Source organism: Bubalus bubalis, chromosome 4 (genome assembly GCF_019923935.1).
Source record: "Bubalus bubalis isolate 160015118507 breed Murrah chromosome 4, NDDB_SH_1, whole genome shotgun sequence".
Classification (NCBI taxonomy): domain Eukaryota; kingdom Metazoa; phylum Chordata; class Mammalia; order Artiodactyla; family Bovidae; genus Bubalus; species Bubalus bubalis.
The window spans coordinates 69559405-69578733 of NC_059160.1; the positions used below are offsets into that span (position 1 = coordinate 69559405).

At 47.4% G+C, this 19329-nt stretch overlaps 1 protein-coding gene across 4 annotated transcripts in view; it reads right to left on the reverse strand.

Moving 5' to 3' along the window:
• The window catches only part of PPM1H (protein phosphatase, Mg2+/Mn2+ dependent 1H), a 305996-nt gene that overhangs the window by 63098 nt on the left and 223569 nt on the right, over positions 1-19329 (reverse strand). For all 4 annotated transcript variants that reach the window (XM_006072608.4, XM_044941582.2, XM_044941581.2 and 1 more), the window contains exon 6: positions 18265-18383. In XM_006072608.4, coding sequence (XP_006072670.1) covers positions 18265-18383 — 119 coding nt within the window. The remainder of the gene's footprint in view (positions 1-18264; positions 18384-19329) is intronic.

Consider the following 19329-nt stretch of genomic DNA (forward strand, 5'->3'; position numbering starts at 1 on the left):
GTGCTGGCTCTTTGTTGCTTCCGTGTGTGGGCTTTCTCTAGTTGTGGCAAGTGGGGGCTACTCTCTAGTTGCGGTGCACGGGTTTCTCACTGCGATGGCTTCTCTCGTTGCAGGACACGGGCTCTAGAGCATGTGGGCTTCAGTAGCTGCAGCGCATGGGCTCAGTAGTTGTGGTACATGGGCTTAGTTGCCCTGTGGCATGTGGGATCTTTCTGGAGCAGGGATCGAACCCATGTCCCCTTTTATCACAGATATATATCAATGGACAGTCAGAAAGTTATTTTAAAAAATGGCATTTATGATCCCCTTGCTTGTCACTTTCTCCTGATAATTCCTAACCTCCAGAGCAGTAGCGTTTGTTACAGTGCTTCTCCAGGGTATATGGTGTTACCTAGACAATTTTCTTCTTCCTTATTCGCTCAGGCTAAATCTACTGGTGAAGGCAAGTCCCTCACTGCAGAAAGTTCTTCCTTATCTTTGCTGGATTCCTCCATTCCCAGCCAGAGCCCCCCACTCTGACTTCGTAACCCACAGGCCAGGAACCTGAAGTTCATGCTTCGGCACCATCCACACACATCACTTCCCACGATCTCTCTTCTCTTCTAAGTCATGACTTTTAACTAGAAAGAAGGATAGAAAAACCACTTGTTGCCCTAAGTCTTCATTTCCTTCATGGGACTTCAAAGTCATTGAAGAAGAATGTGACCCTTTCTTTGGGTTGTGACGGGTCCTCTTCCTTCGGGGACGGCCTCATCCCCACCATGCACTCTGTGGCCCCCGTGACACACATCCGTGAGTCACATTCTTCCACTCCCTAACCTCTGGACATGGCCTTGGACGCCTCTCCTCCCCCGGGACTCTCTCTTCCTGGATTCTCCTCGCTTGGCAGAGCCCGCTGTGGGCGTAGAGTCAGAGGTTCTGAGGTCACCACTGAGTCCTCACGTGGACTTGCAGTGTGAACGAGGGAAAGCCCCAAAATCTCACTGCGTGTGCTTCCTCAGCTGCCTTTCTTCACGCAAGTTTGCAAGGATTAAACGCAAATATGTCTGAAGGGGAGGGCAGGACGAATTGAAAGAATAGCATTGACATATATGGGCTTCCCTGGTGGCTTGATGGTAAAGAATCCACCTGCCAATGCAGGAGACATCGGTTCGATCCCTGTGTCAGGAAGATCTGTTGGAGGAGGAAATGGCAGCCCACTTCCATAGTCTTGCCAGGAAAATCCCATGGGATGGCAAAGAGTTGGACATGACTGAGCGACTGAACATGAGCAGGAGCACTGACATATATACACTAAAGCAGACAGCTAGTGGAAAGCTGCCGTATCACACAGGGAGCTCACTTGCTGCTCTGCAATGCTACAGATGGATGGGATGCGGGTTGGGGTAGAAGGGAGGCTCATAAGGGAGGGGTTATATGTATACATATACCCGATTCACTGTGTTGTACAGCAGAAACCAATACAACATTGTAAAGCAATTATATTCCAATAAAAAACAAATATAAATGCAAATATGTCTGGGCAAGTCCTTTGTGAAGAAGGATAAGGTGCTATTTAAGTTGTAGCTATTATGGTTGTAGGCAACCCACTCCAGTATTCTTGCCTGGAGAATCCCATGGACAGAGGAGCCTGGAGGGCTACAGTCCATGGGGTCACAAGGAGTCAGACATGACTAAAGCGACTTACCATGCATAAAGATACCAAAGCAGGAAGGACAGCACCTGTGTGACTTTATCCAGAAAGATCTATGGTTTCACCATACAGTGAAAATGCCGAGACTCAGAAGGGTATCTCAGAGCTAATCTAAAGAGAGTGCTTCAGGTTGGTCTGAAATAATCATAAGTGGAGAACATCCCCTCCTCAGCTAGAAGCTTAGCACTCTTCAAGGAAAGAGTTAAGAGCCCCAGGAACTCTCATTTTGCCCAGAGCAGAAACTTAAGTCCCAGGCAGGCAGACCCACATCTCAGAGGGGCTGAGCAGGTCTGGGTGGAGGATGGTAGCAGACAAAGTGTCTCAGGCTCTGGTTCCCATTTCTGTCTTCCCACACCCAAACCTCCATAGAAGCTTGAATCCCAGGAGGCCCAGGATGAAGCATCACCCAGGCCTGGTTGGTCAGGAACAGATACATGCCTGGAGCCCAACTGCTCCTCGTGGCTTTTAAGAGCTTGGCAGAACCCCAATGAAGCAATTCACAGAATCTGCAGAGGCTCTCCCCCACTCGCCTCTCTCCCCACCCATCCTCCCCAGACCTTCCTGGAAAAAGCACAGCGGGATTGGCAATCACCTCCTGCTTCATTTTTCCTACCAGCCGTCTGTATTTCCAAAGGAGTTGAGCCCCAGGCTGAACCACAGGGCTCACTGAGCCACATCTTGTTCCTGGAGGTGGCCCTGCTGCAGAGGACCCACTCTCCCTCCTTGCTCCATGAATTTCCTTTAAGGCAATACAAGATGTTGCTACTTTGTCATGTCCAACTCTTTCATCTGTTTTTTTTTTTAATGTCTACTTTTAAGAGGCCCCTTTCCCTGGTTTCAAAGATTCACAGTAAAGAAATTTCCCACGGCCAGAAAGAGAGAAAGACATATTGTATATTGACACATATATATGGAATCCAGAAAAATGGTACAGATGAACCCATTTGCAGGGCAGGAACAGAGGCACAGGTGTAGACGACAGACTTGCGGCCACAGGGTGGGAAGGAGAGGGTGGATGAATTGAGAGAGCAGCGCTATATATGCACTACCATGCGTAAACAGACGGCTAGTTGTCAGCTGCTGTGCAGCACAGGGAGCTCAGCTCAGCGCTCTGTGATGACCTGCAGGGGCAGGATGGGGGGCGGGGTGGGAGGCTCGAGAGGGAGGGGATGTATGTATACTTTTAGCTGATTCACATCGTTGTGCAGCAGAAACTAACACAACATCGTAAAGCAATTATCCTCCAGTTAAAAATAAAAAAAGAAATTCCCCCTCCATTTCTTACATGTGTCTTTGGATGACATCTTAATATGCTGGAAAAATGTCCCTGCACTGTGAGGGAGGATGAACGTGAACCAAACTTAATGAGGTCAGGACCAAGTCAGAGCCACGGAGAAGGCTGAGAGGCAGCACTTGGGGCCCCAGGGCGAGTAGCAAGAGGCTGAGAATCATCCTCTCCAAGCAGGTAGGCTGGGGGTTAGGAGTATCCTTTTTAATGTTTCTAGGTAGAACCAACCTCTCTGCCACAGGCTCACCACAATATAGGCAGTCTTTCCTTATTTGTAAAATCTGAGTTTTGAGGGATGGGGTCATATTTTGATGCCTTGAATCCCTGGATTTCTGTGCTAGGAGTTGTTGTCAATGGGTATCTTGATTACATGATTTCCTGGGAAAGTCCCCCTGTGAGGTCAAGGCTCCACCAACAAATGCTCCCGTATTTTCTCCTTTTGGTCTTTGGACTGTTGTTGAAATTAGTTGAAGCCTGCCGGCCCTAAGCTGTATGCAAGTTGATGTGCTGGTGCGAATGCAGTGCAGCAGTCTGGATTCGGGCACGAACAGCATGCTTGAACTGTAAGAGTGTGATTAGTATTTGGTGACATAATTGAAGAGAGCTGGCAGGTGCAGTGCAGCGCAGCTTGGGTAAGGCTGGCAGTGATGAGAGAAATGAATGAAAGGGGGAAGCTTCCGGCCCTCTCTGCAGGAGAACTTTTCCTGTAATGGGGTGCAAGCTCTATTCCTGACACTGTAGTTGCCACTGAGGAACCCCTACCCTCGCATCCATGAGTAGGAACCCCCACCCAGCAGCCCACAGCCCTTGGGAAATGTCTGCCTCTCCTCTTCCTTCCAGCAGCACGCCTGAACCAGGCCCCACCTAGAGTTCTGCAGGTGGTAACCATGCCTCTCTTGGCCTAAACATTCCTCTTCCTACCGTCAGTCCTGTGGGTGATGGCAAGAGGCAACAGAGCTTGCTTTCATATCACTGGTCCATGTTTCCCAGGAGCATGCACTGGGTTAGAGCAGACGTTTCATACTTTATGACTTAAAAGACACCTACCAATCTTATTAACCTAGTGTACAGCCAATGGGCTTCCCAGGCGGCACTAGTGGTAAAGAATCTGCCTGCCTATGCAGGAGATGCCAGAGACACAGGTTTGATCCCTGGGTTGGGAAGATCCTCTGGAGAAGGGCATGGCATCCCACTCCAGTATTCTTGCCTGGAAAATTTCATGGACAGAGGAGCCTGGAGGGCCACAGTCCACAGGGTCGCAGAGAGTCAGACGCTACTGAGCATGTAGGTACTCATACCCAAACACACCTCAGAAAAACAATATTTACCTTTGCCATGTGATATCCATTTTGATATTTTCTTTTCTCCATATGCTACTTAATTTAAAATGCTCATCTCCGTACACCAAATTGATTTCACAACCCCCCAAATGGGTCCCCACTCACAGCTAGAATGTGGATAGAATTTGGGTGGTGGCTCCTAGTAGCTCCACACCAGGATGCCAGGCTTTGACCATATGAGAGCAATGGGTCTCCCTGTTCATTCGTGAATATTTACTGAGCACCTGCTCGGTACCAGGCACTTGCACAGGTGCTGGCACATGGAGTTAAATCAAATAAGGATCATCTCTTGACTCCTGGGCCAAAGTTAGTGGTGGAAAAGGATTCATGTGCAAAAACATGCTTTGAATCAGCCTTTTGAAAATGTAGTCAATCACGTACACATGCAAAACTGAACCAATCCTATTTCAGGATAAAACATTCCAGATGACTTTTAAGGAAATATCAGATTTGGAAATTACTTCTGACTCGGTATCCACTTGGTGTGCATTAGCACTTGGCTAGGAGAGCTTCATGTTCTAATCAATAACATTTAGATCTCCCCTAGGTATGAATCAGAGATTCTCGTTTTATGAGCACACAAATATGGAACGAATTCTGCTTCCTCAGGGACCACTCATTCTAAAACAAACATGAATTTCATTGACATTAGCCTTTAAGTTGTGTGAGACCAAGTCAGCACGTACAAATCAGGAAATAACCAAAATTGACCCCATATCCATGAATGGTGGGGAGAAAATAGCAAATTGTTTGCTACAAAGAGGGTTTTACTGCCGAGGCCGGTTCCTCCGTGCTGGTCTGCAGCCATGCCTCACAAAGGTTCATGCAGATATTTATAAGCCAGAGCACCAGGTCCTACACTAGTCCCTGGGAGAAGAACTTACTCGGCCTCTAGCCTATGCTGCTGCTGCTGCTGCTCAGTCGCTTCAGTCCAACTCTGTGCGACCCCATAGACGGCAGCCCACCAGGCTCCCCCCTCCCTGGGACTCTCCAGGCAAGAACACTGGAGTGGGTTGCCATTTCCTTCTCCATAGCCTATGCTACATCCTTGTAATACTTTCATTCAAGTGCTCTTGAACTGGCAATACCACACTGGGCGTACACCTAATCAACAGCTACTTCAACACACAAAAATATCTTCCCCATCCCCAAATCTTCCGGGGAATTAGATGCTTATCCTGTGGGTTACTATGCTCTCTGGGATCCTCTGCTAACTCCCACATTACTCAAGTCCCAGGGTAAGAAGCACAGGCCTAGGGCTATGGCTGCTAGCATTACTTGGGGTTGGGGATAGGTATTACTAGGGGGAAGTGATGTGTGTCAGGGAACATAGCACTCTTGGCTCTCGAAGTCAGAGTGGCCCTACTGCTTTTTATTATCCAATAGTGGCTCAGACAGTAAAGAATCTGCCTGCAACGCAGGAGATCTGAGTTCGATCCCTGGGTCAGGAAGATCTCCTGAAGAAGGGAATGGTTACCCACTCCAGTATTCTTGCCTGGAAAACCCCATGGACAGACGAGCCTGGAGAGCTATAGTCTATAGAGTCGCAGAGTCAGACACAACTGAGCAACTAATGTTTTCACTGTTGCTTCAGATGATGGCCTTCAAAGGCAGCAACTGTTAAAGCTTTAGCCGTCATCTTACCCCAAACACCTACAGAATTATAATATACCCAACATTTATTATACACTCACTTCACTCTACTTTGGGCTTTGCTCATAGCTCAGTTGGTAAAGAATCTGCCTGCAATGCAGGAGACTTGGGTTCTATCCCTGGGTCAGGGAGATCCCCTGGAGAAGGAAATGGCAACCCGCTCCAGATTCTTGCCTGGAGAATCCCACGGCAGAGGAGCCTGGCAGGCTACAGTCCATGGCATCACAAGAATTGGACACGACTTAGGGACTAAACTACCACCACTTCACTCTAAGCACTTTGTAAAGCACTTATTTACTTTTGGCCACCATGCGGCATGGAGGATCATAATTCCTTGGCCAGGGATCAAATCCATGCCCTCTGCAGTGGAAGTGTGGAGTCTTAACCACTGGACCATCAAGGAAGTCCCAGCACTCGTATTTCTAAAACCTATATGATGCTTAGAACAACCTTGTAAGACAGATATTAACATTAACCCCATTACACAAGTAAGAAAACAGAGGTCACACCACTAGGAAACCACACAGGTTAAGCCAGATTGGCTGCAAAGTGCACTGTGCTCTCAATCATGGTTCTCCGCCTGCCCTTGAAGGGCTGTGGGTGTGGGTAAACACCATTAAATGGCATGATGTGCAACAGGAATGCTTAATATGACTAATCTTCATGCTCTGAGTAGATCTTAAAATTTTTTGAAGTCTACTCCCTTTCCAGGTTTTTATGGAAGGTGCGTGGAAGTTTAAACATACCACCTTCTCAGGCTGCTTCTTCCCTTGACAAAATGGAAGAAAGTCAAGGTCATTGCAGAAGAAGCTTCAACCGGAGGTCTGGCTCTCAAGTTGTTCTGTTGATTGGAATTGAGAGACCTTAAATCTTTACACTTAAATGTCCAGTTTTTCCAAGAGTGAGGCAAGGCCACCCAGATGGAGTAGGCAGGTTTGCGGAGGGAGGACCACTTACTCAGGAAGAATGGGAATGAAAACCCAGCAATTTCCATACCCTGACCTTACCCATGTATGCATACCATGCCAGGGCCTGGACCATCTCCAGGTTATGGGCACAAGTATTAATAAGGAAAAAGAAAGGCTCGACTCAACTCTGACCCACGGTTGGCACCTAAGGGCTTCATCAGTCCTTATCTTTCCCAGCAGGTCCCAACCACAGCCCCCTCCTGAACACAGTCTTTGGTCCATGCAGGTGGTCAAAGAGGTTCCCAAGCACCAGCAGGAGGATACACAGGACAAGCTGCTAGAGAGCGCCCAGTGCGCCCAGTGCCTGTTCATCAGTCATTTCTGTGAGCTGCCGCTCACGTCCGTGGGGCCTTCCCTGATGGCTCACATGGTAAAGCATCTGCCTGCAACGCAGGAGACTCAGGTTTGATCGCTGGTTCAGGAAGATACCCTGGCGGGGAATGGTAACTCACTCCAGTATTCCTGTCTGGAGAATCCCAGGGAGGGACAGAGGAGCCTGGCGAGCTATAGCCTATGCAGTCACAAAGAATCAGATATGACTGAGTGACTAACACTTTTATATATCCACAGTACAAACGTCTAGGGCTGCCCAAGGTCAATGTTTAAGGATATACAAGAATCACTTGAGAGGTTTGAAAAAAAAAATCCCAGATTCCAGGACCTCAGGGCTTCTGGAATATTTGGCCACTCTAGGTGGAAAGCTTCACTGTGGGTAAACTCTCCTCTGCCAGTTTGGGTATTGTTTGTTCTACACTTGACTGTAAGCACCCTGGGGTCAGGGACTGCTTCAGTCTTCTTTATTTCCCCAAAGCCCAGCGCAACACCCAATTCACTGAATAAGTAATGGTTAAAACTCATCACTCCACATAGATGAAGCTATGGTGCCCTGTCCTTTAAGCTACTGAGCACAATGCATAGCATTTGATTTACCCAGGGGGACAGACAAGGCTGATTTAATCCTAGAGGAATCTGAACCTAGAATTGGCAGCGTCTCATTGCCTTTGCCAGAGTAACAAGGTGAGGGATAAAAAGTGGACGTGCTACCAGCAAGTCTAGTTCTTACAGAGAGATGTGTTTAGCTCTTCAGTGAGGGACAGATGCAGGACCTTGTCCTTGCTCTAAATAAGGCTTGGATTGATTTGTCTGAAGGTCAGAGGAACATGAAGGTGGAGTGAAGTCTTTCGGGGCATGGAATGGTGGTCTTCTCACTCTTTTATGTGGATTCCTGGGGTAAGCCCAGAACGCAGGGGTTTAAACCAGCTCCCCAGTTGACTCTGAAGCCGTGGTGGATTAGCACCTTTATGGGATTGTCAGCTTGAAACCAGCAACACTGATTTCTTAGTCTGAAACTTAGTGGGCAGAGAGAGGGTGGCAAGGATAAGAAAAATTTTTCCTCTGGGAAGAGCGAAATTTTATAACTTAAGGTCTGTAGGTTGGACATAGGACAATGTTCCCTGTTGTCAAGTACCTGGAAATGTGTTACAGTACTCGCTTCTCTGGAATTTCATTAAAAACAGGATCTTATAAATAGGCTGAGGATTGGACCATGTGTCCTTCTAAATATACTGTCAGCTCTATATTTCTGTCCTACCGTGTGTAAAATTATGATAGTTATTGCCATCCTCAGCATGGCATTCAAAGCTGCCCTAACTTACATTAGGCTTCTCAGGTGGTGCTACTGGTAAAGAACCCACTTGCTAATGCAGGAGACCTGAGACATTGGTTCGATTCCTTGGGTAGGGAGGGTCCCCTGGAGGAGGGCACGACAACCCACTCTACTATTCTTGCCTGGAGAATCCCATGCGCCAACAAGCCTAGTGGGCTGCAGTCCACAGGGTCACAAAGAGTCGGACATGACTGAGCCACTCAGCATGCACACACCATCAGGAATATTATCTGGCTGACGTGTACCAGCAAGTGTGTACGCAGGGTGAAAACACTGATATACCCCTGTGCTGGCTTGCAAATAATGACTGTCACAAGTCTGCAACTACCCCCATTTGCTGGATTCTCCCCTGGAATCCCTATGATGTGGTAAAGAAAGAATTAATGCCTGGCACATTCTAGGCATTAATTCTAGGACCCAGATGGAGTCTAGTCCTCCATGCTGTCAAAATGTTTTGAATATGACCTCCAGCTTCCACATTCCCAGAACACACAACTTACTTTCACGTCTCTGGGTTTCCACTTGAGCTACACACTCTGCTCAGCGTATCCTTCTCTCAACCCTCAGAAACCTCTGCTGTTTCACATCTTTGGTTCAACCACGGCCTTCCCCACTGAGTCTTCCCCAATCCCAATCTCAGTTCCCCAAAACCACTGGTCCCTCTTCTATAGCCACAGGGCCTTTTTTCTTCAACGCCCGCCCCCCCCTTTAAAAGTCCTATATTTTGGCCTGCTTTAGTCATTCATCCACAAATTCCAACTGATCTACCTGACTCTTGAGATTTTAAAAATAGATTTATAGGGAAAATGGTATTGTTCAATCAATTTCTAGGAAGGTGGTCCCTGGGCTAGCTGACCACCTCTATGACGTGAGCACTGTCTTAGCTGATAAGATCCTTGCTACGTGAGGACATGCTTCGGCCAGTGAGGGGCTTGGAGACCCAGCTTCTGGGCTGTGGCTCAGAAGAACTGCAGTGGTGCCTCAGTAAGTCCAGCACAGGGGTGGATGGAAAGTCCATGGGTAGATTTAAAACAAACAAACAAAACACACAACCCCCCCGCCCCCACAACAAATAAAATAATCACTACGCGGCAGCTTCCAGGGACAGAGGGGCTTCCTAGCATACTTAACTCTTCTCACAGATAAGCTGGCACAGTGGCTGTGGGACAGACCTGCCCCATGGAAGCGGCCAGCACCCCTTCAGTCTCCTGCTTCTCTAAACTGCCTTCTTTTTTCCTTTCAGTTTCTAGCCTCTCATTACAATTGGGAAACGAGCATCTCAACACACATTATTAGGCTGTATAATCCAGGGCAAGGATCAGATCTTGCTGCTCCTTTCAGCTTCCATCACATCTAATGATTATATTACCAGACACAGACAGCACTTACTAAATGCCAGCTTCATTCAATGCACTGACCAAGTCATACCATCTGATTATTAGGTTCTGCCGTTAGCCCCACGTACATACGTGGAAACTGAGGAAGACAGAGGTGACGTGCTTTGTCTCAGCCACACCTGGGCACTATCCCAGCCAGGCTGTCTGGCTCCACATCCCTTGTTCTTAACTACGACTCAATGTCTAACATGCTGCAGATGTACAATAAAGGTTTGTCGAATATAGAAACAAGTGAGCCCCGGGGTTCCTTGGCTAATAGGACACCTATTTTCACAGGGATGCGGGCAAGCACTTGACATCCTCAAACTTCCCCCAGATGACTTGGAGCTAAGTCACCCCCTCACATGTACTGTGTGCCTGCAAACAGCACTCACTGGGGAAAAGTGGTAGAGACCTGATGCTTGGGGGTAAATGAAGAAGTACAGATAAGTGTGCGACTGTTCACAGGGTCTGAGGGGGAAAAAACGCTTGGAAGTGGTTTGACCACTTCAGGAACAAGACATTTATACCTATCAGCAAAGCAGAGAGAGAGGCTGTGAGTGCCTAAAGAGTGAGTGGACGATCACTGCGGGGCAGGCTGGCTGGGCATCTTTTTTCTTTCTCCTCCCCGTGGGCTGACCATGCCGGTCTGTCTCAGTTCCCAGCCATTTGTAAAGATCTCTCAGCCTCCACTGGCCTCACGGGCAGAGCGGCGGGAGGAGGGCGGGGAGCAAGGGGCCATTTATCACTGTCGGGAGATGTGCTGCACGCAGCAGGGTTGGCTTTACTCCCTGCTGCTCCTGCAGCCAGAGCTGCAAACCTTGAAAAAATGCAGAACATGCACCTCGAAAATATCTATTCATCATCGCAGCTCGGGGACCATGGGAGTGGCCCCTCTTCACGTGGGTTGACCTGCTCTGCCTTCAGCCCGGGTCCCACTGAACTGGGAACACGGGGACTTCTTAGGGACCTGATCCCTGTCCCGGCCAACCCCCAATCTACTACAATCTCCCGAGATTTGGGGTTAAAATTCTCTGAGATGCCATCCAAACCCCTCCTCTCTCCATTAACTCCAATTTCCAGATTGCTTTTCACCATCAGACTGCAGCCAAGGTGGCCCATAATCATTAAATTATGAAAATACAAGTGGCTGGGAGGAAATGAATCCCAGGTTTAACTCAGGAATGGCCTGCTTTCTCGTGAAGTGATTATAAAATTAAAATGTGCTATTTCTCTGGTGAGTATAAAAAGCCTCCTTGGTGAAGTCTATGGCCCCACAGTAATGTCAGGATTTGCACCAAGGAGGGACTGCATGCACCTCAACCACGGGAGTCAGGGACTTCTGCAGGTAAATTTCCAAAGACTGGGTTAAAGGTGATTAAAATCAAGAAGAGGAGGAGGACGGGGTTTGAATTTTCCAATTACTCTTGAAAACTCAAAAGTCAAGCTGCTAGAAAATGCAGGCTTTCTGAGCAGGACTAATAATGCTGAGCTAATTAGACCCACAGGCATGGCCAACATATAAATTCAGCCCAAAGGAGGGACACTGTCCCTTTAAAAACTGCCTGGGGATCAGTGGAAAAGCTAATGAGGAGTGTCAGTTGGGGCTGTTTTTTAGGTGGTCCTCGGGAGGACATAGCCTGGGGTTTCTGTAACAGCGCTTCTGTGCTTGGTTCAATAAATCAATTTATATTAAAACACGGGTACAGCTCTGGAGCTGGCTTCATAAAGCATTCTGTGGCGTTTCTCAATCTGCTTATCCCCTTCCCTGTCAGCCTGCCTGAATGTACCGTCAGAGGGCATTGAAAAGAGCAATAAAGAAGAAGATGGAAGAAACTAAACTATTTGTGAAACTTGACCCAGCAGCTCTACACCACGCTGGGGGCTGCCTCTGGTGAGTTTCTCTCCAGAAGACATTTGGATGGTTGGTAAGAAGCCCAATGCTGGGGGGTTGCAGCGCTTAACCCAGAGCTGGGCTCCAGGCTGCACACTGAGAATAAATGCCAACCTCAACCAGAAAGGAAAAGGGTTGCAAGTGAAGCTGCTTTTCAACCTGATCCTTGGGGTCTGAAATATTCTCCAAGAGGTGAAAGAAAAAAACAAGATGAATAAAAGTGCCAACGGCTGGCACAGTCTAGGAGGTGGCGGAGAGGGGCTGGAGGAGGGAGGTGTGTTACTGACCAGGGCAGATGGAATGGTCAGCAGGCTTGCCAGTGAGGGATGGCTGCAGACCAGACATCTCTAAACACAATGACCTTTGCCCCCGAAGGTCTGAAAAGTAGAGGGAAGCCCGTCTCCCACTTCTGGACTTGGAGTCCAGCAGCAGCAGGGTCAGAAGCCACAGAACATGGCCACAACTTTCTGCTCTCCCCATCTTGGCTCAGCTGTCTTTTTAACTCCTTGCTACTGGGTTGTTCAATTACGGACAGCTCCCGGCATTGCCCTCCACCCCAGTTAAACCCTTACATTACTTAGACTGTAGTGCCATCTGCTAAGACTTTATGTGATGATGGAAATGTTCTATATCTGTCACATCCACTTCAGTAGCCACGAGCCACACGTGGCCACTGAACAACTGAGATGCGGCTGCTGTGACATGGGAAACCAATGTTTACTTTTAATTAATTTTAACTAATTTAGATTGAAAAGGTCCCCGGGGGCTAGTGGCCACTCTGCTGGAGAGGACACGGAACAGAAAAGTTTCCCTTTGCCTTCATAAAGGCAGTGAGTGCTAAGAGAAGAAAATGGCGGTGGACGGCACTCTGTTCCCAGGGGGAAAGCCTCTGATTTATCAGCTCTCAGTTTCAAGGGAAATAGAGGAGGGAACAATTCCCCTGATGCGTCATCAAGTCAGAATCACAAAAGAGTTAAGGGTTGCAAGAGACAGAAATGAAAGGTTACCATCACTGGAATTTTCCTAATGGAGTCTGTCTTTTTCAGAAGCTTGGAAAAGCAGAGCAAAGCCCACCCCCGCTGGAGGCTGGCAGAGAAGGGCACAGGAAGTATTTTATAAACAAGAGACCCCAGGCTCAGGATTTGCCCAGGGCCCCAGAACCTTGGCAGAGTGAGGACTGGTGCCCAGGCAGCACTCTCTTTCCTAAGTAAGCCATGCCATCTCATGTTACTGGTCCCTGAAATAAGACCATTATAAACGTTAAAACGGCTTTGCTTAAAGAAAGAATTTTGGTGTACTTTACTGTTAACCAGAACCATCTGGAAGCAATCTTGCATTCACACGATGGACTTGTCCTCTTTGGCCCTCGCTCTCAACAAATCCCATCAGCCCAGGAACAGCTGCTGGAGAGTCTGGCCCAAAGCCAGGGGTGAAGCTATGGCCCCCTCCCGTGTGCTCTGGGGTGTGTGGGGGGGGGCCCAGCCTTGCTCATCACCCCATGCGACCAGACACAGAGCACAAAGAACACAGATCCTACACGAGAAAGCGAAATCACCCGCGGTCACAGGAGCGGGCACTTGGTGCCACAAAGCCAGCTGTGAAAAACTGTTGTTTTAACTCGGGAACACAGATGCTTGCCAGCAAGTAATGGCCTGAGACGGCTCAGAGGGGAGTGGGTCAGGACGCTGGGCTCACAATGCCAGCTAGTGAGCATCGTGCAACAGACAGCAGCTCCACACAAAGGGCTGGGGAGGAGGGACACGGCTCCTACCAAGTCCAAGGCCAAGGTTCTGGCACCAGCACCGAGGACATCCAGCACAGAAGGTGAGAGCTGGGACACGTCAGGGACTGACTCAGCATCCAGAGTGCTGTTAGCAAACGCCTTTGTGGGGCTTCCCTGGTGGCTCAGTGGTAAAGAGTCTGCCCGCCAACACAGGAGACATGGGTTCGATCCCTGGTCCGGGAAGATCCCCCATGCGTGTATAACTATGCGTGTGTGCCACAACTACTGAGTCTGGGCTCTAGAGCCCGGGAGCTGCAACTATCGAAGCCTGCATGTCCCAGAGCCAGTGCTCCACAGCAAGAGAAGCCACCGCCACGGGAAGCCTGCACACCAACAAAGACCCACCCACCACAGTAAAAAAATACGCAAAAAACAAAAGAAACCAAACTTGATCTATTTATAAAATAATTTTTAAAAAAGAGAGAGAAGAAAAAAAAAAAGCCTTCATAAATCAAACCCCTGTGCAAACTATCTGAGCAGAAAGGAGGTGGGGGATCCAGGGACGAGACAGATTTCATTAGGAAGGTCTGGGTGACAATAACCTTTTGTCCTCTATACAATCTGGGCCTGCCAAGCTCCATGGTCTCCGAGAAAGCACGAGGGTGGGAGAGAAAGAATCCCCATCACGAGGCAACAGACTCATCCTTAATTATGAGAGCAGGCTTCCCGGAGCTGACATCCTCTCCCACACTTCCTCCCGGCTGCAGACACACCACAGAAAGCTGGCAGGATGCTCCTCTAATGAGAGCAGTCAATTTTCCTAAGTAAAGGAAATCTGGTGCTTTGGGGATCATCCCCATCATCACCACCCCCAAACCACACACAGACTTCTAGTGACGAGTGTGAAGCATCACAGTTTAATTTGGCCAACAGTCCATTGGGTCAGATTGAGAACTGGAAAAATGACTACCTCGGCAGCTCCTGAAATGTTTTATTTCATCCTCTTGTCCTCTAAAGGGCTGGCAAGGAGACACTGATCCTGGTAGATGGAGGTCCCCTGCTTAAATTTCCACCGCAGCTCAAAACTGAATAATCATGTCTAATCTCACTCTGAAGAAAAGTTGATTCTGATTGTATCAGAAAGAGCCCCAGGCTAAGAATCAGAAGCCTGGGTTATTCTGACATTTTTGCATTCGTGGCCACTTAAGTAAGTGTAAACCACTTAATCCCTCTGAGCCTCAATTTGCTCAGCTGCAAAATGGGAATGAGGAGGAGGACTCCTCTTTGGGCATTTGACAGTTTAGCACCAGACTGAACAGTGTACCCCTGAAGTGAGGTCACCTTGGTTCACAGACTGGCTTCTCTCCTTACGAGTTGTATGACCTTGAGCAACTTGGCCCATGTGCCTCAGTTTCCTCATCTGTAAAACGGACCTAGTTCATAAAGTGTGTAAAGGTCTCATCACAGTCGGTGCCTGGCCCTTAGCTGTCTCCCTCACTGTCAGCCAGCCCCATGACCAGCAGGGACAAGCAGGCAGATAAACATTTCCACAACTAGGTCTTTGCTACAAAGTTTCAACAGCTTGGCAATGGATGAACCCTTACTTGTTAGAAAGGTTTACAAGTTCACAGGCCAAGACTAATTCTGAAGCCAAGAAACATAAAGGAGGGCTGGGGTGAGGACTTACCTGTCTCCTTGAGCATGATGCATTCCCAACACCCACCAGTCCACCTTCAACCAATCCCAACATCTTGGCAGTAATTTGGGGCTTTCATGGAAAAAGAGGCTGCAGATCCTTGTCTCTTTCTGTTTAATTCATTTGCCAGCCTTTCTCTTTCTAATAGACAACTCAGAAAAATAGGAAACTGGGAGTCTATGTTTCTTAAGTCCTGAAAAAATAACTGCTAGGTTTGAGGTTTTCCATTAGAGGTAAAAAAACATTTTTTAAAAGAACTCATTAAAGCTGGGAGGTGGGCAGAAGGAGTTTACATAGGCAGTGGTCTAAATTGGTTTTAAACTTCCCAACTTCTTCCAACAAAGATAGATCTCTCCTTTTCCATAAGTGTCATTTTCAAATCCTAAGTAACAACAGATAGGAAATAAACAAAGATGTATATCAATCTCTGCTTGTAGCCAAAGTTGTGAGCCAACAGCCATGTAGGGAGCTTTGCTGAAAACAAATGAGCAAATCACATCTGACCGAAGCCATTCTCAGTCTTGGCTCCTCGGTTATTCGGTACCTTCTGTGGAGTTCTGCACAGTTAAATACAGCCCATTTATGGACTGTTCATTTGCTGAAGACCCTGCTAATGCATGTGTGTGCCTGTATGTTAGACAGAGAGCAAAAGAGAGTAACTGTGTGTGTATAAAGCTGGATGTAATCTAATCCTGAACTTATCTACACTTAAAAAAACTGTAAAAGGCGGTAATCTTTAGCCATTTGTTTACCAAGTTTGTTGTGACTGCTGAGATCTAATTTGCCTTTTTGGCATAGAAAGAAAATACAAACAGCCTTGCCTCAAGCTCAACATGGCTTGTGTGCTGGCTTCTCATTCCTACCCTTCCCATCAACCATCTGTGTGTCCGCCACCCCCATCAACTTCTGTCAATCACACCTTTCATCCAATAATCACAGCCTGTCAACTACATGTCAGGCACAGGATGAGGCACTGGGCTGCCCCTCTGGGGGCTGACAGACCACTATAATTAGAGTAACTGAGGACTTACCCCTTACATTTATCCCTTGACCAAAACCATCTAGTTTCTTGTTTATTTCCTTGCTTTCTCTGCTTTCTGCTTCCATCCCTCTATTTGGCTCTGGAGATCTCATATCCATATTTCTATGATAATTTTTCTCTAGATATCTGAATCTGCTTTCTGTCCTGGTCATTCTCCCTCTCTTACTATATAATAATCTTCCTAAAGCATTGATTTTTATCATTTCATTCTCCTCAGCAACACAAAAGTGTAACCAGCAGGGTCTCACAGTAAACCTCAATTTCTCTGTCTGGCTTCCCACATTCTCAATTATGCTCTCCCGGTACCATCTCAGCCTGACTTCCTACAGCCACACCCTCCCCCCATTTTGGCCATTTTCCTTGCTGTCTGTTAGCTTTGTTCTTTTTGTTTATGTGTTTATAACCACGTGGGTTCCTAAACTGGAATGGTTTTCAGTCCACCTTTCCAAATTCTACAAAGATCAGACCAAACGCCTCTATGGTTTTCTGAATTACATGAACCCTCACCTGAAACTTTTCTGTAAGGAGTGCTGATTCTGCTGATTGAATAAAAATGCATTTGGAAGGAAACCCATTCTGGAGCAACAAAACTTAAGAGCTCAGAGCAGCAAATGTGGTAAACTCTTTCTGATAAATCCAATCGTGTTTTAGAGCAGGAGTAAGTATTTTTAAAGCCCTGCTGCAACCACTCAAAAGCTCTGTTGTCGCATGAAGTGACAGCTCAAACATAAACAAAAGAATGTGACTGTACTTTTCAAAGTTATTTACAGGAAGAGGTGGTTGTGGGGGGGACGGGGCGTTGGAATTTGGTTCTCGGACTGCAATTTGCTGACCCTGTTCTAGAAGAACGGTGGATACTGGTGAGGATCTCTTTGGATGACAAAGGACAACTGGACATGCCTCAGGATAGCCTCTGATCCTGGCCGGGTAGCTCGACTATTCCTTTAAGACAGTACATACCCTTGGAGTGGATTTTCAGCCTAAAAGTCATCCCCATGGGAATTTGGGCTGTGACCATCTGTTACAGCTATTTTGGTCAAACAAGAAGAGATAATGAAATCTACTTTGTAGCCTGTGTTGGGGGCGTGGCAAGGAAAGAGGCCGCTGTCTCATTCTGCTGTCCTCCAGACTGGTGAGGGTCTCCCTGGTCAGGATCACAGGGTCTTAGAGCAAACCTTCCCCTACTCTCCTTGGTGCCAGGCACTGTCCCCTCGCTTCGTCCTTACGCCAACCTTATGAAGTTTCAGTACTTTATCATCATATCTATTTTCAGTTGGAATAAACAGATGAGGTCTTAGTCAATGTTAACTACTGATCCACAGAAATGGTTTGGGGGCCTTATATAGGTACGTGTGTTTGGAGAATAAGATGCCCGTTGCCAAGAGCTCTTTTGTGGTGAAATGTGGTGAAATAACGACAGCTCATTACCGCTGTCCTTACACCCACCCTTCAGAGAGTATTCTTTTCATTTTATTCATGGGAAACTGAACTCATAGGGGTTAAGTAGTTTATCCAACTCTGCCTATTCTGAAAGGTCAGAGTTATGATTCAAATTCAAGCTGGTCTGGCCAAATAGAGCTTTGGCTCATTCCTTTGAGCCCCATTACCTCCTTAAGTAACTGTGACCTAAAAAAACCAAGTTTAATGTGTTTTAAAAGCCCCCAAATTCCTGCTCTGTGTGAAGTGGGGGATTACATCAGCTTGATGGGTCTAGTATCCTTAGGGAGGGCCTCAGAGAGCAGAGAAGCAAACCAACACCCAGATCTGAGAGCAGCAGAAGCGGGTGTAGACCCTTTTCCTTCCCCACCAGCCCAGGGCTCCGCCTGCACCTCCTGATAAAAACTGCAGAACTGACTTTCCAGGGCGGCGATGCTGCCTTCACGGACACTGCGGCAGTGCCCAGGCAGAGGGAGGCATGTTCTTACCAGCCTGTCATATTAAAATCCCTGTAGAGCATCTTCTTTCCAAGTTCCTTCCTCTGTACTCTCCTTGGAAACTCCAAATGTGTGAACTCATTTCCCAGCAAGTGAGGCTGCATGAATGCCTAATAGCAAAAAGAGAAGAAGAAGAAGAAGAAGAAAAAAACAAACAAACAAACACATATTTAGAGGAAAAAATAAGACCCAAGGATGTTTCGCAAATTGACACAGGCCACATTTATGAAGTTAGAAAATGGTTCTCAAATTTTTAGGGAGATAAATAGATTTAAGAACCTGAATACAATATCAACAAATAAAAATCACGAATGTAATTTATAAAAAGACATGACTTTTTCATGTGAGATGATAAATTAATTGTAATCAGAGAAATGTATCTCTAAAGCAAGAAAAAGGTTCACTTTATAATTCAAATTCAAGATGGTTTCACTTGGTTGGACGTCAGGAAAGCTCACCCTGACTCTCTCCTCCCTGGCTTTCTCTGCTTGCCTCCTGCGCATATTCCTAGTTATCACGGCCTTGGCTCCGAAGCTGCGTGTGGGTCTCCATGTGAACACAATGGCCTGAGAGAGAGGGCTGGGGCTGCATGCACCAGACAGGAACTTTCTGTTGGACTCCCTCCATTTTGCTCTGCAGTAATTTGATCATGTAATTGGAAGACTGTTCCAGAGCAGATGGCTTCTTCCCCTCCCCCAAATCTCTGTTCACACTACACAAGTCTTGAGCAAACAGCCACTTAGGGAATTGCTGTGAAACAACAAACAGTCTCATTGTCACACTCCAAATTCAAATCCAGTTATACAAGAGACGAAATGCTCAAGTATGAACTTCCCTGCTTGGAGTCTACACATCATAAGCAGACCTGGCCTGGATCTGCCCTGTACCAAGCCATATACCTGCTTGTTAGGGGTGTACTGGAATGGCTCTCTCTTTCTCTGGCAGAGAAAAGAGTGAGCAGAGCAGAGCACGGCCTGGCACTGCAGGGGAGCCAGGGCTCCCTGCCACAGGACAGATGGCCATGTCCTTGGTCTGCTGGAAATAGACATCTCCCGC